Here is a 27,995-nt window from a genome sequence, read left to right as displayed (position 1 = left end):
GAATTGGTAGAAAAAACGCAAGTGAATCTAAGAAAAGAACTTGTAGTGTGGCAACAAAACATGCAACCTTAGACAAGCATGCTAAAAAATGCTTTCTCAAATTTGCCTTCCATTTGTGGCAAGGCCCTCTGCAGTACTTGTTCAGGCCTTCACCCTAAAATCGTGACTGCAGCCCGGTGTAGAACATAACACAAGTGCAACTTTGCACTAGCATGCTAAAGATTATCTCGCACATTTTCAATTCACGGAGGCCCTGTACTGATCGAATAATAGTTTCCCTAAAAATTACGTAAATCTAAAGAAATGATCAATGAAATCCTTGCATAACTACCTCAAGTTATCAAAATTCAGTTCCACTCCAGAATTAAAGGGATTTATAAGAATTCTAGAGAACCGAGCAAATTACAGATCCATTGAGTCTGATTTCTGAACTACTTATGCAGCTTACTCGGTTCCCTCGCTGTTGGTAGGTTGTTACCGTGCACAGGAGCTGCTATCTCAACTTACTTGTTGTTGGTGGGTGCCATACACCGGATAAGCTCTATATGCAGCCGAAGCTGCAGCATACATGCTAGGGTCATGATGTGGTGGTAGAGCATAGCCGTAACCTTCATGTTGTGGAGAATAATACACGTCATCATGATGGATCGAATAGCCTTGACATCAAACATTCTAGCTGCAGCCCTGACAATCGCCCAACGAGCTTGCAGGATGCCAAAACAACGTTCCACATCCTTCCTACACCCCTCTTGACATTTTGCGAAGTGTTTTTCTTTTTTAGTATGTGGATGTGGCACTGTTTTGACAAACGTAGCCTACCTTGGGTAAATACCGTCTGCAAGGTAGTATGATCGTCAAACACTGGAGATTGAGCAATGACATTTAGGTCATTTTGAGCTCCTGGAACACCAAAAAAAGCATTCCAAATCCATGTATCAAATGAAGCCATTGCTTCCAAAATGATACTTTTGGCTCCTTTTCTGTCGCCATATGCTCCTTGCCACGCACTTGGACAGTTTTTCCAAGTCCAGTGCATGCAGTCGATGCTTCCAATTATGCCAGGGAAGCCTCGCATCTCACCCTTCCTCAGAAGCCTTCGCATGTCCCTTGGCGTGGGTGTTCGAAAGTACTCATTGGTGTACAGGGCTTCAAGTGCAGAGCAAAACCGCATCAGAAACTCTAGAACAGTTGTTTTTCCACCCTCACGATCTCACCCACTTGATCTGTAGATGCTCAATATGCAAGCATTTGCAAGGCAGCCGTAATTTTTTGCTCTGGAAGAAGACCTAGAACACGAAAAGCATCATCTTTTTGCACAAAATATGGATCATGGTTGCAAATAGCACTCATGATTTTGTTGAACAAACTTCGTTGCATTATAAAACGACGTCTAAAAACATGATAAGGGAATACGCTGTTGGGAATAAAATAATCTTCCAAGAGATCTTTACCTCGTCTTTCCCTTTTTCTATCGAAGTTTGCAGCACATCTAGGTTTGGCTATCTGACCTACAGCTTCCATGACACGGCGGGAATGTGAGGCCCTCTGCCTTCTATGGTCATCATCCGAGTCCTCCTCCATTACGAAAGCCTCATCTCCACCTCCACCTTCCTCGAGATTAATCAATTCTTCTTGTTGTGCCAACAATCTTTTCTGTTGCTCCACAAATTGTTTATGCACTCTCCTTGAAGAAGACATTGTAAAAAAAAAACTCAAGATTTGAAAACGATGAAGATGGATGTAGGGATGTATGGTTTATATGGACAAAAAAAATTAAGGATGACCTTTTTGGTATTTTTTTTTTCACACAAAAAGTATATGAAAGCTTTGGTAGAAAGTGTAGAAAATATTGAAATGTGGTGTAAGGTGGAAGATGAGGGTTAGGTATTTATAGAAAAAAAAAAAAACTTTTTTTAAAAATTTTCTATATATATATATTTTAAATTTCTATATTTTTTAATAATTTTTCTGTATTTTTTCATAATTTTTAATAAATTTTAATATGGTTAATTAATCTGGACTGTTGGATTTGAAAAATATCCAAATCCAAGAGCCAAGGCTTTGCCACGTGGCCAACGGTCATAATTCTGACCGTTGGGCCTTTTTTAAATTTTTTTTAATTTTTTGTGAAAAAATATGAACCGTTGATCTGTGATCGAATAGTCAATTTTAAAAGTCAAATTAAAATTTTTTTTACCGTTGGAAATCCAACGGCACTGAGGAGGGCCACGTAGCTCTAATCTGGGTGAACACAAGTGGGTTGACAAGTGGGCCCCGTCACCAGCACCCTTGTCTCCTACTCACGCCCAGTCACGAGTGTGCTGCACGCACCAACCAAATAGGCCGGCCTCTGGGTCTGTCCGAAATAGGCTGGTCTGTTGCCTGGTTTGGGCTAGGTGCCAGGCCGTTTTGCAGGCTAGGGTAGATTGACAGGGTGCTGGGCTGATCTTTTGACAGGGTGTTGGGAAATTTTGTGTCCGGTGGAACTGCTCTAAATGCACTCGTCAATTATTCACAAATTCTACAGATTTTATACATTAATCCTTCATAATCTAGCAATAAATCTACTAGTCAAAATTCTCATATTCTTTCAATCAGTAAATGTACTCGTCAAGTTTCAACTCAACCCACAACATAAATATTAAAAATTGTGAATACCAATTGGTAATTTGGTATCCTTGAACTGATCATTGGTCAAGATGAAGCTTTCAATACTTGCATGTAATTTGCTGCTCCTCTCCAGCTACCAATTCACCTTTTTGATCATATAGTGCAATGCTAATCACCAAATTAACAACCTCAAAAACTCAATTAATTCTCGAAGATCTGTGAATCCTTCTCGTTCCAAATCGTGGGTTCGCTTAGATGAGTCTTCTTGTTCACCAGTTTAAACTGGACCTCAGCATGGATTGAAGAAAGCTAATAAAATTACAGCCTTGGCAGGACAACCTCAAGGAGTAAATTTTAATCACTATGCAGGATATGCTACTGTGGACCCTGAAGCTGGGAGAACATTGTTCTACTACGTATACTTGTAGTGTCACCCTATGATTCTTCAACCAATCTCTAATGTTGTGGTTAAATGGACGTAAGTACTAGTGTTAAATTGAGGATCCATTTTTCTGCTGTTAAAACATAAGATCGAACAGCAGTAAAGCGGATGCCATTTTCTAACCCTTTTTCTTATTATCTCTAGTGATATTGGATGGACGGACTCCCCAGTATCCGTTCTACCCACGATAAAACGGCTCATGGTGAGTGGGATAAGTGTATGGATGTACAAGTGAGAGAGCCTTGAATTGATCAAGCTTCTATGAATCTGTTTATACCATACTTAGAGCCTCCGTATTTAGACCTCGTATAAATACTCGGGGGACTTAAATGTAATTATGTAATAAAGGAAGGGGCAAATATGTAATAAGTGAGGAGCCCTTATTCTATAAAATGACCCATCACCCTTACAATTAAGAGGAGCCTCACATCCCTTCTGATATTCAGAGAAGCTCATCCTCACATAAGGAAGCTCTCTCTTCTTCTCTCCCTCTTCAACATTTCAGAGAAATACAATAATCAGTGTTAACGTAACCCAAACATTGGGGTGAACCACGATCCATCTTGTGTTATTTACATTTGTTTATACCATACTTAGGGCCTCCGTATTTAGACCTCGTATAAATACTTGGGGGACTTAAATGTAATTATGTAATAAAAGAAAGGGCAAATATGTAATAAGTGATGAGCCCTTATTCTATAAAAGAACTCCTCACTCTCCTCATTAAGGGAGGCCAATTCTTAGGCCATACCCTCACCCTCTCAAAGCTCTCACATCATAGAGAAGCTCTCTCTCTCCCTTTTCAACATCTCAGAGAAATACAATATCAGTGTGGACGTAGCCCAAACCTTGGGGTGAACCACGATACATCTTGTGTTATTTACTTTCTTGCAGATTCACGGTCGGATTTACGTTATTCCAAGACCCCTCCGGTTTTGTGCATCAACATTTGGCGTCGTCTGTGGGAAACGACACGAAAAGCTTTGTCGGTTCTCTTTCAGTTTTTCACTTCCACCGTGAATCTGAGAAAACACCAAATCCAAATCCAAACCAGAAATCAATGGCAGCAGCAACACCTTTGCCCTAAAACTCAACTGAGAGAGAGAAAGAGGAAGAGAAGGAGAGAGGCATAGGTGCATTAACATTTCCCCATTTGATTTTATTTTGCTGGTGAGAAATGGATCCATGCCCATTTGTGCGGGTCATAGTGGGTAATCTCGCTCTTAAGATCCCTGTCGCCTCTAAGCCCGCTCGCTCCATCGTTCACCCTTCCTCCTCCTCATGCTTCTGCAAGATCAAGCTCAACATCCTCAACCTCCCTCCTCAAAACGCCGTCGTCCCCTGCCTCTCTCCCGACACCCAAACCTTCGACAACCCCGCCACTGCCTCCACCTTCCACCTTAGTAAGTCCAATCTCGACCGCCTCACATCCAAGTCCATCTTCGCATCCAAACTCTGCCTTAAAATCTCCATATACACCGGCCACAAGGGCACCACCTGCGGCGTCTACTCCCAGAAGCTTTTGGGCCGGGTCTCGGTGCCGTGGGATTTGGCGGGAACGGAGTCCAAGCCTAACGTTTTCCATAATGGATGGGGCTCCGTGGGGAAAGGCCTCAACAAGGATGGGTCGGCGGCCTAGACCCAGTTCCATTTGAATGTGAAGGCCAAACCCGACCCGAGATTTGTTTTCCAGTTTGACGGCGAACCTAAGTGCAGCCTGCAAGTGTTTCAGATCCGAGGCAACATCTGGCAGCCAGTCTTCACCTGCAAGTTCATCATCCAAACCTCGGCCGACCGCACTCAGAGATCCAGGTCTTTATAGGCAGAACAAGGCAGCTCTCGAACCCTGACTCCTAGCTCATTCTCCAACCGGGCAACAACACCTAGAAGCCTTGGGGCCGTCTCAAGGCCTAGCGCGAACGAGATGGCACTGACGGCCTTGGATACCGATTTGAACTCATCCCCGACACCAGCGGCGCCGGTATTGTGTTGGCCGACTCCATAATCAGCTTAAACAAGGGCGGGAAATTGGTCCTGGATTTGGGGTCAGGGTCCAGTAACCGACCTAGCCCAATTTCTCCAGGTTGTAACCCGATGGGAAGTGGGGACTTCGAGTACGAGTTGTGGCCTTATTGTAGGTACATAGGGTTTGTGATGTCGACGAATGTGGAGGATGAAAAGAGGTGCAGCAAACCTGCGGTGGAGGTGAGCGTGCATCATGTGAACTGCACGGAAGACACAGCGATGCGAAAAAGATCCATTGGCTGATTAACCTCAAATATGTCATCATTTAAAATAGAATATCCAGCTTTATAGGATTTTGACAACAAACAAAGAAGAAGAAACTCTGGATGCAAAGAAGTCAAATGTTCCAAGGGATCTTTTTCTCTATTGCTATTACGGATGGAAGCAATGCAAAGTTGGATTTGTCCAAGGGAATGTATGATGCTGGGAATCACATGAAGTTTGGTTTTCCAATGGCGTATACCGCCACAGTGTTGTCGTGGGCGATTTTTGGGTATGGTGATCAGATAGATGCGGTAAGATCTGCGGTGGAAAAGAGCAAAGCAGAAAGCGAACCTACTGAGATAATTGCAGAAAGCAAAAAAAAAAAAAAAAAGGGAGAAAAGAAAAGCAGTAAGAACAGAAAAGCAAAAACAAAAAGGGAAAAAGAGAAGTGAGAATGGATGGGCACGACCAAAGCAAGTGGGTTTGCAAGCAAAAGATACCTTACAAAACAAGGTGGACAGAGAAGGAGCGGGGAGATCAAGAAAAGCATCAAGAAAAGCAGAAAGCAAAAGCAAGGAATAAACACCCCACTAGAATGATGTGGCTTACTTTCCTTATTTTTGAATGATGTAATTTATTTTTCGTATCTTTCAGAGATATCTGTATAACCCCATCAGAGGGTAATTAAAAAAAAACGGCAAAGCCCAAAATAAATAGGTTGGAATGTTATGTGGAGGGCGAAGGCCCATAAGCCCAAAATAGCACCAACCAGGTGATAAAAAGTACGCCCAGTACTCCAAAATTATTCTGCAACCTGCCGCTATTACCACCAACCAGGTGATCAAAAGTACGCCCAGTACTCCAAAATTATTCGGCAACCTGCTGCTATTACCACCAACCAAGTGATCAAAAGTACGCCCAGTACTTCAAATTATACATGAGCATTACTTATGTCAATCATACATAAACATTCATGAGCATCACTCATTCAATCATACATAAACATTCATGAGCATCACTCATGTTAACATTCATGAGCATCACTCATGTCAACATCCATGAGCATCACTCATGTCAATCAACATAAACATTCATGAGCATCACTCATGTCAACATCCATGAGCATCACTCATGTCAATCAACATAAACATTCATGAGCATCACTCATGCCAGCTTCAAAAGCTTCATTTACAAAAGCTCTAGCTTCAAAAGCTTCATTTACAGAGCTCCAGCTTCAAAAGCTTCATTTACAAAAGCTCTAGCTTCAAAAGCTTCATTTACAGAGCTCCAGCTTCAAAAGCTTCATTTACAAAAGCTTGAGCTTTAAAAGCTTCATTTACAAAGCTCTAGCTTCAAAAGCTTCATTTACAAAGCTCTAGCTTCAAAAAGCTTCATTTACAAAGCTCTAGCTTCAAAAAGCTTCATTTACAAAAGCTCTAGCTTCAAAAGCTTCATTTACAGAGCTCCAGCTTCAAAGCTTCACTGGCAAAGCTTCACCTACAAAGCTTCAGTGCATGGTATACAAATACCGCATCTGAACAAACCGCCACTTCTGCCCATACATGGATTCAATTTGAAGTCTCCAGCCAACAGACTCTATTGACCGAAGACTTGAGGAAATACATTATACACAATATATTAAGCCTTAACTGGGCCTCATAAAAAAAATACTTGGGAAACTCTAGCCCATTATTTATGTATTGAGGAGCGAGCCTTTATTTTATAAAAGGGACTCCCTCACCATCATTAGAGAGCATCAACTCTAGCCCATTATTCATGTATTAAGGAGCGAGCCTTTATTCTATAAAAGGAACTCCTTCACCATCATTAGAGAGCATCGCCGCCTGCTGAGCAACCGCCAAGCCGCGAGCATCAACTCCCTCACTTTCATTAGAAAGCACCCATCACTTATGTATTGAGGAGCGAACTCTTATTATATAAAAGGGACTCCCTCACCATCATTAGAGAGCATCGCTGCCTACTGAGCAACTGCCTCGCAGTGTGCATCAACTTTAGCCCATATTTATGTATTGAGGAGCGATCCCTTATTCTATAAAAGGGACTCCCTCACCTTCAAACGCCACAAGCCGAGCCAACCAATGCAACATAAGCCACAAGTAGAGCAGCCTCGCAACATGTGCTACTTCTAGTTGAGCATCATTTCAGATTGGGCACCGCCTCATATCGAGTATCAGTTCTAGACGACATTTAGTTACTTCAGCCCACATATGGACTGAATTTCAAGTCTCCAGCCAAAAGACTCCATTGACTGAAGACTTGGGGGACTACTGTTTATACCATACTTAGGGCCTCTGTATTTAGACCTCATATAAATACTTGGGGGACTTAAATGTAATTATGTAATAAAGGAATGGGCAAATATGTAATAAGTGAGAAGCCCTTATTCTATAAAATGACTCCTCACTATCCTCATTAAGGGAGGCCAATTCTTAGGCCATACCATCACCTTCTTAGAGTTCTCACATCACAGAGAAGCTCTTTCTCTCTCCCTCTTCAACATCTCAGATAAATACAATATCGGTGTGGACGTATCCTAAACCTTAGGGTGAACCACGATACATCTTGTGTTATTTACTTTCTTTCAGATTTACGGTCGGATTTACGTTGTTCCAAGACCCCTCCGGTTTTGTGCATCAACAACATTCTTGCAGATTCACGGTCGGATTTACGTTGTTCCAAGACCCTTCCAGTTTTGTGTATCAACATTTGGCCCCATTGCGAAAGAATTTTATGGATCCATCTACGTGCTATCTACGTAATGGTTACACATCTTCTGCCTATTACTATGGAGGGTCTCTCGCCGGAGTCGAAATCGGGTCGGGTTGGCCGGGCTCCTCCCCTTCCTCCTCTGCTGTTCCTTTTGGTGTCGACCTCAACACACCTCTATCTTCGTCCCCCAAACTCACCTCATAGCCTCAAATCCGGATTGGGCTTGGTGGGCCGGATAGACCCTCGTCGGATCTTGTCCCCGGTCGAGTCTCCCTAATTTCTTAATGAATACCAAATAATATTCTTTGGCTCGTAGACCACCTCTTCCACTTCCTTTTGCTCATCGACTAACACTTCAAAGGTTGAAATCCTCGTCTTTAATTATGTTTGCATCAACAAATTAGATCCTGGCTTTCAGAATTGGGTTCGGGTTGATACAGCAGCATTAGCATTTGCTTGTTCAAGCAAGGCGACAGTAAGCATAATTTCCGTCTGTGTATCAACATTCTCACGGGTCGTCGGAGTGGACGCCGGCAGCTGACAAGGTCAGAGGCTTGCAGCAGCGGCAAGTTCATAAGGAGGCTCAGGCTGCCGGAGAACGCGAAGATTGATCAGGTGAAGCCAGCGATGGAGAATGGGGTGTTGACTGTGACTGTGTGTAAAGAGGAAAAGAGAAGAAAGACAAGTCCATGTCCCCGCCATTTGTAATCTGCAAAGTAAAGCAAAGTAAAGAGAACTTTACTTTACTTTTGTCCGCCATCTGTAAAGTAAAGCAAAGGCTAATGCACCTGGACCTCAGCAGCAGAATAATAAATGCAGTAAAAGAGAGAGGTGCGGTGGAAAAGAGAACGATAAAAGCAAAATAGGGAGGTGCAAGCTGTCACCAATGAGTCCTATTCATCGGTTCAAGCGAGGCAAGCTTCAAAGTTGCAGAGAAAACACAAAAGCAAAAGAAAGGTGCGGTGGAAAATAGAAAACAAAAGTAAGGAATAAACACCCCACCAGAATGATGTGATTTACTTTTCTTGTTTTTGTATGATGTGATTTATTTTTCTTATCTTTCGGAGACATCTGTATAAACCCCATCAGAGGGTTAAAAAAAAATAAAAAAAAATAAAAAAAAGGGAAAAGCCCAAAATAAATGGGTTGGAATGTTGTGTGGAGGGCGAAGGTCCATAAGCCCAAAATAGCACCAACCAGGTGACCAAAAGTACGCCCAGTACTACAAAAATTATTCGGCACCCCGCCGCTGTTATCGCCAACCAAGTGAACAAAAGTACGCCCAGTACTCTAAATTATTCGACACCCCGCCGCTATTATCAACCAGGTGATCAAAAGTACGCCCAGTACTTTAAATTATTCGACAGCCTGCCACTATTATCACCAACCAGGTGATCAAAAGTACGCCCAGTACTTCAAATTATAGATAAGCATTACTCATGTCAATCATACATAAACATTCATGAGCATTACTCATATCAATCATACATAAACATTCATGAGCATCACTCATGTCAATCAACATAAACATTCATGAACATCACTCATGCCAGCTTCAAAAGCTTCATTTATAAAAGCTCTAGCTTCAAAAGCTTCATTTACAGAGCTCCAGCTTCAAAAGCTTCATTTACAAAAGCTCTAGCTTCAAAAGCTTCATTTATAGAGCTTCAGCTTCAAAAGCTTCATTTACAAAAGCTCGAGCTTCAAAAGCTTCATTTACAAAGCTCTAGCTTCAAAAGCTTCATTTATAAAAGCTCTAGCTTCAAAAGCTTCATTTACAGAGCTCTAGCTTCAAAAGCTTCATTTACAGAGCTCCAGCTTCAAAGCTTCACTTGCAAAGCTTCACCTACAAAGCTTCAGTGCAGGGTATACAAATATCGCCTCCGAACAACCGCCACTTCGGCCCATACATGGATTCAATTTGAAGTCTCCAGCCAACATACTCTATTGACCGAAGACTTGGGGGACTACATTATGTATCATATATTGGGCCTCAACTGGGCCTCATAAAAAATACTTGGGGAACTCTAGCCCATTATTCATGTATTGAGGAACGAGCCCTTATTCTATAAAGGAACTCCCTCACCATCATTAGAGAACATTAACTCTAGCCCATTATTTATGTATTGAGGAGCGAGCCCTTATTCTATAAAAATGACTCCATCACCATCATTAGAACTCTAGCCTGTTATTCATGTATTGAGAAGCGAGCCCTTATTCTATAAAAGAAACTCCCTCACCATCATTAAAGAGCATCGCCGCCTACTAAGCAACCGCCTTGTCGTCAGCATCAACTCTAGCCCATATTTATGTATTGAGGAGCGAGCCCTTATTCTATAAAAGGGACTCCCTCACCTTCAAACGCCACAAGCTGAGCCAACCAAGGCAACATAAGCCACACAAACAGAGCAGCATCGCAACATATGTTACTTCTAGTTGAGCATCATTTCAGATTGGGCACCGCCTTATATTGAGTATTAGTTCTAGACGACATCTAGTTACTTCGGCCCACACATGGACTGAATTTCAAGTCTCCAGCCAAAAGACTCTCTTGACTGAAGACTTAGGGAACTACTGTTTATACCATACTTAGGACCTCCGTATTTAGATCTCGTATAAATACTCGGGGGACTTAAATGTAATTATATAATAAAGGAAGAGGCAAATATGTAATAAGTGAGGAGCCTTTATTCTATAAAATGACCCCTCACCCTCACAATTAGCAGGAGCCTCACATCCCTTCTGATATTTAGAGAAGCTCATCCTCACATAAGGAAGCTTTCTTTCCCTCTCTCCCTCTTCAACATCTCAGAGAAATACAATAATCAATGTGGACGTAGCCCAAACATTAGGGTGAACCACGATACATCTTGTGTTATTTACATTCTTGCAGATTCACGATCGAATTTACGTTGTTCTAAGACCCCTTCGGTTTTGTGCATTAACAGAATCAAACACTTTTAGCATATATGTTGCTAATAGAAGATAACGGAACCTTACCTGAGAGATTTTATGTTGAATGCAATGTGCAGTGGAGACAATGATGTGCGAGTACCAGTCACGTCTTCCAAATGCTCTAAACTTAAGTTTCCAGTTAGGATTGCACGGTGGCTGTGGTACTCTGACAGCGAGGTACTGCATAATTTATACTCCATGATCAAGTCATCGGTACATCTAATCCGAAAAGAAAACATCGTTGCACATATTTTTCTCATGATCCGTGTTGGTTTGGACGTAGGTTGAGGGTATATTGTTGGGTACAAACGGTTGATGTTTGCTACGGTGAGAGGAGCTGCGCATATGTTTCCGAGTGATCAATCTAAGAGAGCACTCACCTTGTTCTTATCTTTCCTTCATGCGAAGTTTCCTCAGAGGATGAGCCAGACATATGGTTTCGAGCGATCAACAACCCTACTTTACATGTATTAATACCCAAGGGTTCCACAATACTTGATCTGTAAACCTTATTTTACATTTCTAGTGAATGATCAAAGTTGGTACAACAACAACAACAACAAAGCCTTTTCCCACTAAGTGAGGTCGGCTATATGAATCCTAGAACGCCATTACGCTCGGTTTTGTGTCATGTCCTCCGTTAGATCTAAGTACTCTAAGTCTTTTCTTAGGGTCTCTTCCAAAGTTTTCCTAGGTCTTCCTCTACCCCTTTGGCCTTGAACCTCTATTCCGTAGTCACATCTTCGAACCGGAGCGTCAGTAGGCCTTCTTTGCACATGTCCAAACCCATTTTGTGTACGTGTTGATGCTTCACCGCCCAACATTCTGTGCCATACAGCATCGCCGGCCTTATTGCCGTCCTATAAAATTTTCCCTTGAGCTTCAGTGGCTTACGACGGTCACACAACATGCCGGATGCACTCTTCCATTTCATCCATCCAGCTTGTATTCTATGGTTGAGATCTCCATCTAATTCTCCGTTCTTTTGCAAGATAGATCCTAGGTAGCGAAAACGGTCGCTCTTTGGTATTTCCTGATCTCCGATCCTCACCCCTAACTCATTTTGGCCTTCATTTGCACTAAACTTGCACTCCATATATTCTGTCTTTGATCGGCTTAGGCGAAGACCTTTAGATTCCAACACTTCTCTCCAAAGGTTAAGCTTCGCATTTACTCCTTCTGAGTTTCATCTATCAACACTATATCGTTTGCGAAAAGCATACACCAAGGAATATCATCTTGAATCTGTCCTGTTAACTCATCCATTACCAACGCAAAAAGGTAAAGACTTAAGGATTTAATGCACAAAATCAGTGAGGACTTTAGTACAACAGAAAGTATTAAGTTTGTGATCTTCGCTAGATTGTTTTGCTCATTAGTGTGGATAAGTATGTAAATGGATAGAGACAGGAAAGCAAATACAAGATGTACGTGGTTCACCCAGATTGGCTACGTCAACGGAGTAGAGGAGTTCTCATTAATTGTGAAGGGTTTACACAAGTACATAAGTTCAAGCTCTCCTTTAGTGAGTACAAGTGAATGATTTAGTACAAATGACATTAGGAAATATTGTGGGAGAATGATCTCGTAATCACGAAACTTCTAAATACCGAAGTGTGGTATCGTCTTCACTTGCCTTATCTGTCTCATAGGTAGATGTGGCATCTTCTGTGGAAGTACTCTTCCTCCATCCAGGGGTGGTATCTTTAACTGATGGAGATGCACAAGGTAATGTATCAATTTCACTTGAAGCTTACTTGTAGTTTCAGGCTTGGTCAAGCGCAATACAAACCATGTAGTATGAGTCCCCTAAGTCGCCGAGCTAGGGGATCTGCTGAAAGAGGTGACAAACAAGGTAAGCAATCAGAGCTCTAAGCAATCAGTCCCAGATCAGAAGTTTGATTTCGAGTTCCGGCTGATTGTTCTCATTCTCCCTATCTTGCAGGCAGCATGAAGGATAAAGAGAAGAAAAATGAGAATAGATGATATGAGATACTTTTACTTTTGAAGAAGTAACTTTCCACAGGCTTATTGAACTGGGCTGAAGGGTTTTTTGGTTTCCTCCAGAGTATAAGGCCGACTAAAGAATTTGAGGGTCAAAACAAGTCCATCAAATCTAGAGTACGTTCGACCCTGCTGATATGGGATACTTTTGCTGTTGACAAAGTAGTGGATGTATCGGCACGTGTTCTGTTATGCTTGTCTCCACATGCTTCCTTGTATCATTCTCACTTTCCCTATCTGTTCCTCAGGCAGATGTGGTATCTTCTCTGGAAGCATAAGATGTTGAAGATGAGTACTCGAGAGCAATGCCAGGTAAGTAATCAGGTAAGGGATTCCAGGCAGTCAGTTCCTAACTGGAAGCTTGATTCCAAGTGCTGACTGATTGCTCTCTTTTTCCTTGTCTTGTAGGTAAGAACAAGGCCAAAGGAAAAGACAAGGAAAAAGCATGATATGGGATACTCTTGCTTTTAACCCTGATGATATGAGATATTCTTGCTCTAGTGTAGCTTGTTTGCAGAGGTATTATCGGGGGGAAAGAAAGCAGAGTATTTCGAAAGGCTTCGTTGGGAGTGCCCTCTCAGATATGAGGAAGGGTTGAGCATTTTTGCAGGTCTGCCTGTCCGTTGAGGATGGAGGTCGACATATATAGGAGTCTCCCTAACAACAAGTAGTAATGCTATTCCTTTACCCTGCTTGGTCATAGCACGGTAGTGGGAGCTGCCAGCTTCACGTGTGTTAGAGCACTTTGAAAAAGTGGTATGTGGTATCTGGAAAGCTGATGTTGCGTGTGAAGATTACAGACAAGCCTTATCCAATGAGATCTGGCTCTCGAAGTTGAGAAAGCAGTGCTTCTTCAGTTTTCGAACAAGCAATCCTGTTGGGGATCTGGCTCTCGAGATTCAGAGAACGATGCCTTTTTTATTTTTGAGAAAGCAATTCTGCTGGAAGTCTGGCTCTCGAGATTCGGAGAGAGGTGTCTCTTCGATTTTTGAAAAAGTAATCATGTTGGGAGTCTGGCTTTCGAGATTCGGATAGTGGTGCCTCTTTGATTTTGGAGCAAGCAATCTTGTTGGGAGTGTTTTCTCGAATGTGAGTAAAGGTTGGGCATGTTTGCTAGTCTACCTTGCCACAGAACACAGAGGTTGACACACAGGGACTTTCCAATTATCCAGCAGTGGTGCTGTTCCTTTACCCTTGTGGGTAATAATATGGTAGCTAGACCTTCAAAATTTATGTGTCTAAACTTTGTTAGTGCTATTTCTTTGCTATTCTTTTACCCTTCTTGGTCATAGCAATGTAGTGGGAGCTGCAAGCTTCACGTGTCTAAACTTTGTCAGAGATCTTTGACAAAGTTATATGTGGTGCCCACGAGCTGATGGTGCGTATGGAAAGTGGATGATTGAATAGTAAGATTCACGTGCTTTCTACTTCACCAGAAATCTTCAACAAAATGCCCGTAATTTCAGCAAAGCTGAGTGTGCATGTGACATGTGCTGACAAGGCTGAAAAAAGCAGGTGCCTCTTCGATTTCTGAGATCGGCCCTCGTGGTCTCTGAGCAGCCCAGCTTTTGAGAAAGCAAGCGCCTCTTCGATTTCTGAGATCGGCCTTCGTGGTCTTTGAGCAGCCCAGCTTTTACGAAAGCAAACGCCTCTTCGATTTCTAAGATCGGCCTTCGTGGTCTCTGAGCAGCCCAGCTTTTGAGAAAGCAAACGCCTCTTTGATTTCTGGGCAGGCGCCTCTTCGATTTCTTAAGCTCCGTCGGGTGCAGATTTTTATAGAGGCTGGCATTAAGTTCCAAAGCACACTTGAATCTCCACCAGTAGAATATCCCTTCTTGCACTTCTAAGATCTTGATTTGTTCAACCTCTTTTCTCTTCAACACCTTTGAAAATGTCTGGCCCCTCTGACCGTCGTTTTGACTTAAACCTTGTTGAAGAGGCAGCCACGCCTTCTCCAGACAACATATGGCGCCTATCCTTCTTATCTCCTACTGGTCCTCTTACCTATGGGGATTTCGTGATGAAGAATGATATGACCGCTGCGGTGGTGGCCAAGAACCTTCTCACTCCGAAAGATAACAGACTACTTTCCAAATGGTCTGATGAGTTGGTTGTTAAGGATTCTCTGGCTCTGAGTGTTCCGTGTGCAGATTCTGTGTCTAATATGGCCCAACTTCTATTTACTCGAACCCGCCAAGTTGAATCATTAGCGGCTGAAGCGATGAGTCTCAAACAGGAGATTAGATGGCTCAAGCATGAGAATAAACAGTTGCACCGGCTCACACATAACTATGCTACAAACATGAAGAGGAAGCTTGACCAGATGAAAGAATCTGATGGTCAGGTTTTACTTGATCATCAGCGGTTTGTGGGTTTGTTCCAAAGGCATTTATTGCCTTCGTCTTCTGGGCTGTACCGCGTAATGAAGCTCCAAATGATCAACCTCTGATGCCTCATCCTTCTAGGGTTTTGTCCAGTACTGAGGCTCCGAATGATCCCTCTCCAATGCCTTCTCTTTCTGGGGCTCTACCGACTGCTGAGACTTCTCCTAAGCAACCTTTGTGAAGGCTCCCTCTTGTTTGTTTATTTTGACTCATGCATATGTACATATTTGTAACTTATCGGAGATATTAATAAATAAGCTTTGCTTCATTTCAACTTATTGTGTTAAATACACCAAAGCCTTCTTCATTAAGTGGGGTCGGCTATATGAATCTTAGAACGCCATTGTGCTCGGTCCTATGTCATGTCCTCCGTTAGATCCAAGTACTCTAAGTCTTTTCTTAGAGTCTCTTCCAATATTTTTCTAGGTCTTCCTCTACCCCTTCGGCCTTGAACCTCTGTCCCGTAGTCGCATCTTCTAACCGGAGCGTCAGTAGGCCTTCTTTGCACATGTCCAAACCACCGTAACCGATTTTCTCTCAGCTTTCCTACAATTTCGGCTACTCCTACTTTACCTCGGATATCCTCATTCCTAATCTAATCCTTTCTCATGTGCCCACACATCCAACGAAGCATCCTCATCTCTGCTACACCCATTTTGTGTACGTGTTGATGCTTCACCGCCCAACATTCTGTGCCATACAACATCGCCAGCTTTATTGCCGTCTTATAAAATTTTCCCTTGAGCTTCAGTGGCATACGGCGGTCACACAACACGCCGGATGCACTCTTCCACTTCATCCATCCAGCTTGTATTCTATGGTTGAGATCTCTATCTAATTCTTCATTCTTTTGCAAGATAGATCCTAAGTAGCGAAAACGATCGCTCTTTGGTATTTCCTAATCTCCGATCCTCACCCCTAACTCATTTTGGCCTCCATTTGCACTGAACTTGCACTCCATATATTCTGTCTTTGATCGGCTTAAGCGAAGACCTTTAGATTCCAACACTTCTCTCCAAAGGTTAAGCTTTGCATTTACCCCTTCTGAGTTTCATCTATCAACACTATATCGTCTGCGAAAAGCATACACCAAGGAATATCATCTTGAATATGTCATGTTAACTCATCCATTACCAACGCAAAAAGGTAAGGACTTAAGGATGAGCCTTGATGTAATCCTACAGTTATAGGGAAGCTTTCGGTTTGTCAATTATGAGTTCTTACGGTAGTCTTTGCTCCTTCATACATATCCTGTATAGCTTGGATATATGCTACTCGTACTCCTTTCTTCTCTAAAATCCTCCAAAGAATGTCTCTTGGGACCCTATCATACGCTTTTCCCAAATCTATAAAGACCATGTGTAAATCCTTTTTCCCATCTCTATATCTTTCCATCAATCTTCGTAAGAGATAGATTGCCTCCATGGTTGAGCACCCTGGCATGAACCCGAATTGGTTGTCCGAAACCCGTGTCTCTTGCCTCAATCTATGCTCAATGACTCTCTCCCAGAGCTTCATTGTATGACTCATTAGCTTAATACCCCTATAGTTCATGCAATTTTGTACGTCGCCCTTATTCTTGTAGATAGGCACCAAAGTGCTCTTTCGCCACTCAGTTGGCATCTTCTTCGTTTTCAAAATCCTATTAAAAAGGTCAGTGGGCCATGCTATACCTGTCTCTCCCAAGACTTTCCACACTTCGATCGGTATATCGTCTGGGCCCACTGCTTTTCTATGCTTCATCTTCTTCAAAGTTACAACCACTTCTTCCTTCCTGATTCGACGATAAAAAGAGTAATTTCTACACTCTTCTGAGTTATTCAACTCCCCTAAAGAAGTACTCCTTTCATGTCCTTCATTGAAAAGATTATGAAAATAACCTCTCCATCTGTCTTTGACCGCGTTCTCTGTAGCAAGAACCTTTCCATCCTCATCCTTGATGCACCTCACTTGGTTTAGGTCCCTTGTCTTCTTTTCCCTTGCTCTAGCTAGTTTATAGATATCCAACTCTCCTCCTTTGGTATCTAGTCGCTTATACATATCGTCATAAGCCGCTAACTTAACTTCTCTCACAGTTTTCTTCGCCTCTTGCTTTGCTTTTCTATACCTTTCACCATTTTCATCAGTCCTGTCCTTGTATAAGGTTTTACAACATTCCTTCTTAGCCTTCACCTTTGTTTGTACCTCCTCATTCCACCACCAAGATTCCTTTTGGTGTGGAGCAAAGCCCTTGGACTCTCCTAATACCTCTTTTGCTACTTTTCGAATACAACTAGCCATAGAATCCCACCTTTGGCTAGCTTCCCCCTCTCTATCCCACACACACTGGGTGATTACTTTCTCTTTGAAAATGGCTTGTTTTTCTCCTTTTAGATTCCACCATCTAGTCCTTGGGCACTTCCAAGCGATGTACATCCATCACCAACAAGCGATGTTGATTAGCCAAGCTCTCTCCAGGTATAACTTTGCAATCCTTACAAGTTATACGATCCCCTTTCCTCATTAGAAGAAAATCTATTTGTGTTTTTGACGACCTACTCTTGTAGGTGATCACATGTTCTTCTCTCTTCTTAAAGAAGGTGTTGGCTAAGAAGAGATCATATACCATTGCAAAATCCAAGATAGCTTCCCCATCCTCGTTTCTCTCCCCAAAACCATGGCCACCATGAAAACCTCCATAATTGCCTGTCTCCCTGCCCACGTGTCCATTTAAATCTCCTCCTATAAATAACTTCTCCGTCTGGGCAATTCCTTGCACCAAGTCTCCAAGGTCTTCCCAAAATTTCTCCTTCGAACTCGTATTCAGCCATACTTGAGGTGCGTACGCACTAATCACATTGATGAGTTCTTGTCCTATTACAATCTTGATTGTCATGATTCTATCTCCTACCCTCTTGACATCTACAACATCTTGTGTCAAGGTCTTGTCCACGATGATGCCAACACCGTTTCTCGTTCTATTTGTGCCCGAATACCAAAGTTTAAACCTTGAGTTTTCTAGATCTTTTGCCTTAAGACCAACCCAGGGAAAAAAAAAAAGAGTTAAAAACTTTCTTAGGCGCGACACAAATTTCAGCACTTACAAGTTAATGTACTCGATGTCCATAAAACAGCAGAATTCATTAGGGAAAAACACGAACAATCAAAAGAACTCTCGAAAATGAGCTTTGATTATAAGAATAAAATGTACAAAGAATTATAATCGTGCCCACGCTACAACACATGAACTGCAATCAAACAAGTAGCAAAACTGATGTTGCATAGCGTAATTGAGTAAACGAAGTTTACATATACAAGAGTAAGCTTTCTTTCCACATATGATCCAATCGCCTATTCACGGGCCAGAAAGAAGCTTTGCCTAATAAATATGATCCCCTCGGGGTGTTGAATATCTTGACATCTTCCAATCCTGCTCTTTACTAATATTACATCCTCGTTTTGCAGCTAGTTTATGCGGAAACTAGGGAATTCAACTTTCCATTGTGAGTTCTTGCTGCCTCAATTTCTGCTCCGGCTATCTCCTGGTCAGCCTGCCTGGGCCTGGGAGAGAATTGAAGACACGAGGCTTATTTAATCTATACAACCACAGGAAAAAGGAGGATGCAAGTTACAAAACCGTAGCGCAGGAGGAAAATTCTACCTTAAAAAACAGACCGCCTACAAATTTACAAACGTACATTTGCTCCCACTGCTTCATAATCATCGACGGCATCATAATCATACTCATCTTTCATAATCATGTTGTGGAGAATAATACACGTTATCATGATGGATCGAAGAACCTCGACATCAAACATTCTAGCTGGAGCTATGAACTGCAAGAAGGATATGATTTATTTTTAGGGAGTTTTAACGAAAAATCACATTTTTACACTAAAAAATCAAACCTGATACTATTCATTTTACCCTTTATTTTGTTATTATCATTAAAACTCAAAGTTGTCAAACCCTTTTCATTAGTTTTCCTTTATTTTTAACCTCTACTTTTAGGGCATACAAACGCAAGGGAAAAGTTGTATGTGGTAAGGTGTTTAAACTTTGTGATAGTAGAGAAAATAATTTACACTCTCCCACATCTTCTGTCGTTTAATAGTCAAACTTCACACGTGGACGAACATGCTCTGATTCTATAAAAAAAAAAAACTAGACTTCAAACCCTAAAATTAATTAAGCAAAATTTCCTAATTTTCGATACGAGACAACACTCGAAATCCTCACGCCAAAAACCATTATGACAAATTGTGAGTATCATCACAATTATATTGACAAACCCAAGTTCAACAGCTCTTTAAGGTGATCAAAACAACATTTAGTCACATTTTACTGCAAGGATAAAGTAGAGATCTGCATAATTCATTTTTCAATTTGTGCCAAATTTTGGTTCCTCATGTGTCCCGAATGCCCAACCCAACTGAAGGGTGTTGTGCGCCCCAAGATTCCAACACCTGCCACCTCAATTTGTTATTGTGTGCTTTTTCACTACGCCTCATGGTACTAAGAATTAAGTCTGTTTATGGCTTGATTGTACGTCGATGTGAGCAGTAAAATATAAAACTGGGTCCTGCACAATGATGGTGATGGCTGTTGACAATTATTATTAACACTAACACATGCCACACATATTATTCCATTTGAAAATGTTTCTCCAAAAAGCACTTATGTGTCAAAAGTACTTTTATTGGATTCGCTTTACCATAAGCACATTGAAACGTTTAACAAAAACAAAGCGCATTGTAAATTTTTTTGTTAAACTCTATAGAAACACTTTTGGTTATTTATAAAATATGTATTGATTTGTCATGTTTACTGCATGTAGTTAGTTCAGTGATAGATAATCCAACTCATAAAACTCATGTTCGAGCGAAAAAAAATTGGGTCCTCCAATCTTCGCTTGCCACCAGGGAGAGAACGAGGGGAGTGTTTGTGGAAAAGATAGTGCGAGGCTCAAGTTAGTAAGTGCTTGAGATGATTGCTCTAAAATTTAGAGAGATTGTGTTGTTTTCCTCCCTTTGGAGGTGACTTAATTGAAGTCTTTGGGATCCAAGTTACCATTTCTCAATTTTTCCATAGCCCACAAGCTATTCCCGTTGGAAAATAAAAAGGATTATTTTTTTTTTAAAGAATTATCTACAATAAGGGAGAGGGGATATAATTAGCCTCATAATGGATTAGCAATAATGTGGTTCAAATTCGGTTTTGGCAAGAATCGAACTTAATACCTCTCACTTACCAATAAAGAGGAATACCACTAAACCGTAATATTAAGTGGCAAAAGGAAAATATTTTAGGGATATGATTTAATTAGTGATTTTATATGATTTAATTAGGTTTGATATGATTTAATTTGGTCTAGGTTTCCTTGTCTTGTTGACAAAGGATTGTTTTGATTTATTTCCTAGTATTGCTCCCTTGTAATCTTATATATAAATACCTCCTTATTGAGAAGAATAAAGAATTGAAGTAGTATATTAAGAATTGTGGGATTGTAGAGAATTCTACATTTACCATAAACCCTTTATTTTCAACTATCTCATCATGGCAGGGTAGTGGAATACCGCAACAAGTTTAATTGAGGAGTAAGTGCTCATAAGTGTGTTTAAAATTACTGAAGGCATTTTTGGAACGAATTGATAGACAAAACGCAAGTGAATCCAAGAAAAGAACTTGTAGTGTGGCAACAAAACATGCAACCTTAGACAAGCATGCTAAAAATTATCTCGCACTAGCATGCTTTCTCAAAATTGTCTTCCATTTGTGGCAAGGCCTTCTGCAGTACTTGTTCAGGCCTTCACCCTAAAATCGCGACTGCAGCCCGGTGTAGAACATAACACAAGTGCAACTTTGCACTAGCATGCTAAAGATTATCTCGCACATTTTCAATTCACGGAGGTCCTGTACTGATCGAATAATAGTTTCCCTAAAAATTACGTAAATCTAAAGAAATGATCAATGAAATCCTTGCATAACTACCTCAAGTTATCAAAATTCAGTTCCACTCCAGAATTAGAGGGATTTATAAGAATTCTAGAGAACCGATCAAATTACAGATCCATTGAGTCTGATTTCTAAACTACTTATGCAGCTTACTCGGTTCCCTCGCTGTTGGTAGGTTGCTACCGTGCACAGGAGCTGCTGTCTCAGCTTACTTGTTGTTGGTGGGTGCCATACACCGGATAAGCTCCATATGCAGCCGAAGCTGCAGCATACATGCTAGGGTCATGATGTGGTGGTAGAGCATAGCCGTAACCTTCATAAACAGGTCCTCCGTAGTAGGCGGCACCTCCCCATTGGTTACCAAAATCCGATCTGAACTGCTGAAAAATCAAAACCAAGGAAAACAAAAGATTCGTGAGAAAAAAACTAATGGCATGATAGAGGAAATACAATTGTATTTCATCGCACAATTTTGTTGTGGACTTGGGGAGGGGGTTTCGAGAAGAGAGAAATAATACCTGCTTATTTGCTGGATTGCGTCCCCATGAAAGTCGGACTGTTTGCTTGCCAATTACTGTGCCATTGAGTTTCGGCAATGCCTCCTCAGCATTATTTCTGTCACAAGAGGTCAAAAGGGATCACGTCCCAACTCGTTGTCAAGTAAAAACTATACCACCACCAGTGTTGCAGACCAACATCATGACAAACAGTTTACCTGTTAGCAAATTGTACAAATCCACATCCTTTTCCAACTGGTATTTTAACAGAAACTATCTCGCCATACTGAGAGAAGGGCTGCCTGAGATCTTCATCAGTAACATTTGGATCAAGCCCCCCGACAAATATCTACAAATGACACATTCATCAGCAAAGGTTGTAGAGACTAGAGAGAAGCGCAGTTTCGATTGGTTAAAAAACCATGAAAGCTAGAAGACTCACTGTTGTGTTTGTAGAATCTCCATCAAATTGGAATCCCTGGGTTGGTGTACCATTTGAAACATAACCCCCTGCAGAAAGCACAAAATATAAGCATATAAAAGAGAACTAACATTAAAGCCATGGTCATGCAGAGATTAGCCTCTTTCATAATCTGAAAACCATCGTTCGGAAACGGTATCTAATTTGCTGGAGTATAGATCACAAAGGACAAGAAAATTACAAATAGCTTTTCAAAAGTAGTCCAACAAATGGAAGACGATTGATGATTACAACTATTCCAGAAAGATTTCATCAGTTTAATGTGCAATACGTGGGAAATAGGCTCCTACTTGCCAAAATGAACTTCAAACACCTTATAGAAGCAGTGAATATTTCTAGCAATAATTCAAATATGCCATGATGGAGGTAAAACTACAACATGACATTCATATAAATCCTTACTAATGCACGAAAGATTTGGAGGACCAAAACACAACTTCAAATAGAGAGGGCAAGAAGACGCAAATACCTTACTTACCAAAGAGAAGAACTAAACCCCTCCTTATCTAAAAGTAGAACTAAATACCTTGTGAAGAGTATTGTTGTTGATACCCAGATGATTTCCTAGGAGTGGCAGCACCGATGCGCATAGGCCTACTGGAACAAAAGATACCATTCATTTCAGTCATAGCCTGTGACCTTTCATTCTCGTCCCCAAACCTCACAAAACCGTAACCCTTTGAACGGCCAGTATTGGCATCAAATACGACTTTTGCAGCTTTAACAGATGGATATTTACTAGAAAAAGTTTCGTGCAATAAACTATCTGTAACATCTGCAGCTAAATCTCCTACAAAAATGGAAAGATCAGGAGCATTATCTGAACGCTTATCACCGGTGCTAAATGTAGCCCAGTTCAGACGGAAGGGCTGTTCTGTGTTGGGCATTAGAATGCCAGCGTAGTTCTGTAGAACTTTCTCAGCTGTTGCGTGTGAAAAGAATTCCACAAAGCCGTAGCCCTCGGATAAAAGAGTCTGCTTATTGCGAATAAGCTTGATGGAGGCAATCTGCAGGACATAATAAATACATGTTATCTAAAAGGGCAGTAATGATCAATTACATAGACAGAAAACGTCTGCCAGAGAATGCCATTATTTTGTATATTCGATTAGAAAACAGAACAACATATATGTATGTACTCAAAATATATTCTCCACTTTTGTACTTTTTGGGTTCGCTTTTTAGTAATTGCCTCAAATATGTAATCAAAAGATGCTCCAATCACCAACAGTTGTACTTTTAATGAACTAGTACAACGACTTCCGGTACAATTTTAGAATTGCCTAAAAATACCAAATGAGAAAAAAGCCCAGAAAAGTAGTGTTCTTCATGCACATTCCCAAACAAAATTAGCCACCGAAAGGGAATCATCCCCTCTTTAGTTCATAACTAATTAGATTTAGCTTTTAACACTTTCAGGCCTTGTTTGGTACGCCGAACTATATTGCTTATGTTTGCCCTAATTTGTGCATTGGATAATACTGGCTATATGAGTCGCCAAAATTACAGCATTTTTATCATGTATACCGAATGAGTTCAGATAAATATTCTGACCCATAAAACTTAATACAGAATTATACGAAAATTAAATGAACAATTAAACCATGCAAAAAATCAACAAAATGCTTGCAACCCAATTAAGCAGAAACCTCAAAGCATGCAACTTCCAACCCAAATGTCAATTTTTTACAATAAATCAAAATAAAATTTTCATCTTCAATATGAATAATCATGCTACCAGTAAAAAAAATCCATACAAATACGTGTACGTGAATATATACAGAGGAGAGAGAAAAAGCAGTGAGAGAAGAGATTAATAGACCTCGCCGGTGGAAGCGAAGCAGGTGTGAAGGTAATTCTCGTCCATCCAATGGTGCAAATCACCGACCCAGATGGTCTTATTCTCGCCGCTGCCAGATCCCAACTGCTGCTGCTGCTGAAGGTGTTGTATGTGCTGCTGCTGCTGGTACTGGTGGTACGCCATGTAGTGCTGCGGCGGAGGCGGAGGAGTCGCATAGTGCTGCGGCGGCATCATCTGGTGCTGCATTACCATCGCCGTCGTCGGGTACTGCATAGCCATCCACTGCTGCGGCGGCGGCGTCTGAGCTTGGGCCTGTTGCGGCTGCTGCGGCCGTTGGTTATGGTTATTACTCGGTTGCTGCTGCTCCTGCTGTTGCACCGACGAATCAGAGCCGTTCGATTGCATCCTCGCACCACAAAAACACACTCTTTGTTCTCTCTCCTTCCGCTAAAGGACGCAGTTTAATCCGAACTTAAGGAAGTTATGGATTCAACGAATCTGAGAAGTACTTCTGGGACTGGGAGTTCTAGAGAGAGAAAGAGAGAGAGTCCTTCCGAATCTGGAGGTTTTAGAGATAGAAAGTAAAAGGGAGGGGGGAGGGGCTTGGGCTGCGGGGGCAAGGGGAGGATATATTTGTGCGGATGACGGATTCATGGGTTAGCTTCGTAAAACGCGGTTGGTTTCTCCACCGTCGGATCAAACGGTGAGGTCTGTTGCTCACCGTTGGATCTCACACACCCAACTGATAAGCACTAGCACAGGCTGTTTTGTTGATCCGCCGCCAGCTGCCTTGCCCAAGTACCTTTTTTTTTTTTTTTTTTTTTTTTCAAGTGATGCTATTCATACTATATTTTTATACCATATTTTCATACCACCATGACATTTGATGTGGACAGTCATATCATTTGAATTAATCAAATTTTTAAATTTAGTTCATTATTTAATAAACTAATAATTAAGAAAAACTAGTTAATTAAATGATGACTCCTTTGATTTTGCAAATTTTTCAAATGATGTGGCTGTCCACATTCGATGTCACCTAAGATGGTATAGAAATATGATATAAAAATATGGTATGAATAACATTACTCTTTTTTTTAGGCAAGTGTTATTGGCACTCCAAAAATCTCATTCTACACTTCTCGCAAATGTATTTTTCTTTCAAAATATAGAAAGTTTGGAATGTAGAATGAGATTTTTGAAGTACTAAAAATAATTTTTTTTTATAATATTTTTTGGGGCTTTGGATTTGCTTTTTACTGTTTTTGGATTCTGTTTTCACCGCAACCTTAAACGCCGAAATTTACCGCGTGACCTTGAATTTCAGTGAAGATTTACTGAGGTGAAAGGAAATCCTGCTTTTTACCGGATATAGGTAAGTACGGAGGTCGGGGTAAAACCCAGAGGAAGATCTTTGTTTGCCAAACTGAAGTTATCTTCTTTTTCTGGAAAGGTTAGAGTGATGGAATAGAAGGGTTACCTAAAACAGAAGGGAACAATACAAATCAAATCAAGTTAGATTTAGAGAGAGAGAGAAAATGGTAGCTGCAATCAACAACTGGAGGGGAATTAAATGTTAGATTCAATAGTTATTAATCATTCACTATAAATTCATGCACTGGTTTTTTTTTTTTTTTTTTTTTATAATTATAATAACTTTTATCAAGGGCGAAGTCAGAATTTAAAAATGAGATAGCTATATCTTAAGCTAATTTTTTTCTTAACAAAAATTTTAATATTTTAGCAATTGTGAAGTATTTAAAAAACAAAAACAAAAACAAAAAAAAAAACAAAAACAAAAAAAAAAAAAAAAAAACCTCCCTATAAAAAAAGTATTTTATATGCAAATAAAAGAAGATTGTATATTATGGGGTGCATTTTTGCTCACCCATACTAACCATAGGGTATGCTTACCACCCATTCCATTCCAATGCTTTCCATGTGTAATCCACACTAACTCTAGTTAAATGTAATTTTTTTTTAATTTTTTCTGCTTTAATTAATACTCTCTACTTTTACTCATTTACTCCCATATCTATCCTTTCATTTTAAATATTTTATTAAAACTTGAAACTCTCCTTTTTTTTTAATACAAACAGGCTCTGTGCATGCATCTTCTGGGTTTTTCATCTGTTATTTTTATCCAGCTAGAAAGAGGTACACAAGTCCCATCTATTTGCTGGTTAGGATTATTATAGGGTGTCAATTTAATTCAATATTAAGTACTTTGATGCTTATACAAATGGAACACCAAGATTCCGAAGAACCAGTGATGCCAAAGAACCAGTTGATTGTATACATTTAGATTCAGATTCCGAAACCTTTGAAGTCTTGGATCAAAATGAAGAAAAATGAGAATTTACAAGCAAAGTCGGTGATATTTCGTTGGGGGTGACTTTTGGTAATGAGGATTATGCATATAATTACTACAATGCATATGGTAGAATTGTTGGATTTAGCGTGAGAAAGAACAGAGAGACTAAAGACAGGTCAGGTGTACTAAAGAAAAAACATTTTTGTTGTTCTTGTGAAGGTTAAAAAAAAAAAAAAAAGGAGAACTTCAAAGAAGAAAAGAGAAGAAACAAGATGTGGTTGCAAGGCAATACTTGCAATCAAACTTAATTTAGAAAGGAGGCTTGTTATGACAAATTTTGTTTCTGAACATAGTCATGTTATTGTTCCGACATCAAGTTCCGATTTATTGAGGTCTCATACTTTACCACTAAAGTAGAAGGTTTTCAAAAAAATAAATTTTATTCAGTCTAATTGTAACAATTTGATAATGAGAAAGCACATCGGGGTTCTTAAAAAGGGCGACTTAGAATGTTTGCTTGAATATTTTAAGAATAAGCAAACCGAAGACAAGTCATTTTTCTATTCTCTTCGAACAAACGAGGATAACGAAATAAGTGGTTGTTTTTTCTGTGATGGAAATTTGAGGCACGATTATACTGTATTTGGTGATGTTGTGTGTTTTGAGACGACATTCAAAACGAATAGACACAATATGGTTTGTGCCCTAGTAGTTAGTATCAATAATCATGGTCAAACCATACTTTTTGGATGTGGTTTGCTAGATGGAGAGACAACAAATACATGTGAGTGGCTATTCAAGGCCCTTTTACAAGCAATAGATGGAAAAGCACCAAGAATCATATTTACTGATCAAGCCCGGCTAATCAATCGCTGCTATGATTAGTGAAGTATTTCCTAATTGCCACCATCGTCTCTTGTTTGTGGCACATATTGTTAGTGTGTAAATTGTGATCTGATATGGCAGTGGTGGTTCTAGCTCATATTGCCATAATAATTAGCTAAATGTTGATATAGTTGTAACCTTTTCTTATTTAAGTCTCATAGGTCTTAAGTAAGTAAGGTGCCAAGTGTCTTCATCTCATAGGGTGTAAGAGGGAGGGTTGAGATTGTTTTTATGTATTTTGAATACTGCCAAAAATGTATAACCATTAGAAGTAGAGTGATATTCCTTCACTCTCTCTCTTATGGATGTCATGGTGAATGTGTGTGAATGAGAATCTCATAGTCATATTCTTTGTTGCTTTCTCTTTTCTCTCTTTTCTCTCATCATCATCATATTCCATCTTTGCACTGGAATTCTTCTAAATTCCATGTGAATATGTGAAGTCATAGCTCAAAGTGTACCGTTTTTCCTCTTACTCTAACATGGCATTAGAGTCATGTTGGGTTTGAAACCTCTGGGCGTTGATTCTATTAGCGTTCATTCTCGCAATGTCTTGTTGCAGAGAAACTAGTGAGAGAGAGGTGTGATCTTAGTTTAATATGGATGGGTCTAGCGGAAGGGAGCTTCGAGCTCCGATATTCAACGAAGAGAACTTCGATTTTTGGCAAATTCGAATGAAGACAATTTTCCGATCTCATAAGTTATGAAGTATTTTTAGATAGGTTTTTC

At 40.5% G+C, this 27,995-nt stretch overlaps 1 protein-coding gene, 1 long non-coding RNA gene and 1 pseudogene across 4 annotated transcripts; 2 read left to right on the top strand and 1 right to left on the bottom strand.

The window, feature by feature from the left end:
- Positions 1 to 22: 22 nt before the first annotated feature.
- On the bottom strand, positions 23 to 24,690 carry LOC126631608 (polyadenylate-binding protein RBP47-like). Of its 3 annotated transcripts, XR_007626407.1 has the most exons (7): positions 24,089 to 24,690; positions 22,793 to 23,273; positions 22,228 to 22,295; positions 22,004 to 22,134; positions 21,807 to 21,903; positions 21,325 to 21,668; positions 23 to 331 (listed from the first exon to the last, which is right to left on the bottom strand). XR_007626407.1 is itself a non-coding variant. In XM_050301732.1 (6 exons), the coding sequence occupies exons 1-6, from the start codon at positions 24,470 to 24,472 to the stop codon at positions 21,492 to 21,494; spliced, it is 1,338 nt and encodes a 445-aa protein (XP_050157689.1). In that variant the 5' UTR covers positions 24,473 to 24,690; the 3' UTR covers positions 21,298 to 21,491. The 3 variants fall into 3 exon arrangements, 2 of the variants coding, with proteins under 2 accessions (XP_050157689.1, XP_050157690.1); XM_050301732.1 differs by lacking the exon at positions 23 to 331 and having other exon boundaries at positions 21,298 to 21,668; XM_050301733.1 differs by lacking the exon at positions 23 to 331 and having other exon boundaries at positions 21,298 to 21,665.
- LOC126631324 (uncharacterized) lies at positions 4,087 to 5,320 on the top strand (annotated as a pseudogene).
- Positions 13,038 to 13,397, top strand: LOC126631613 (uncharacterized). The gene is made up of 3 exons (XR_007626410.1): positions 13,038 to 13,087; positions 13,219 to 13,282; positions 13,379 to 13,397. It is a non-coding gene; the product is annotated as an uncharacterized LOC126631613 (long non-coding RNA).
- Positions 24,691 to 27,995: the final 3,305 nt, after the last annotated feature.

Source organism: Malus sylvestris, chromosome 8, assembly GCF_916048215.2.
Source record: "Malus sylvestris chromosome 8, drMalSylv7.2, whole genome shotgun sequence".
NCBI lineage: Eukaryota > Viridiplantae > Streptophyta > Magnoliopsida > Rosales > Rosaceae > Malus > Malus sylvestris.
This window is presented reverse-complemented; position numbering and strand designations above follow the sequence as displayed.

Bases quoted from the DNA above. Each gene is read 5' to 3' on its own strand.
- LOC126631608 (XM_050301732.1), bottom strand. From the start codon at position 24,472: ATGCAATCGAACGGCTCTGATTCGTCGGTGCAACAGCAGGAGCAGCAG. The intron at 23,274-24,088 runs GTCTATTAATCT...TATGTCCTGCAG, and splicing joins GCTTCGCTTCCACCGGCGAG to ATTGCCTCCATCAAGCTTAT. The intron at 22,296-22,792 runs GTATTTAGTTCT...TGCTTTCTGCAG, and splicing joins ACAACAATACTCTTCACAAG to GGGGTTATGTTTCAAATGGT.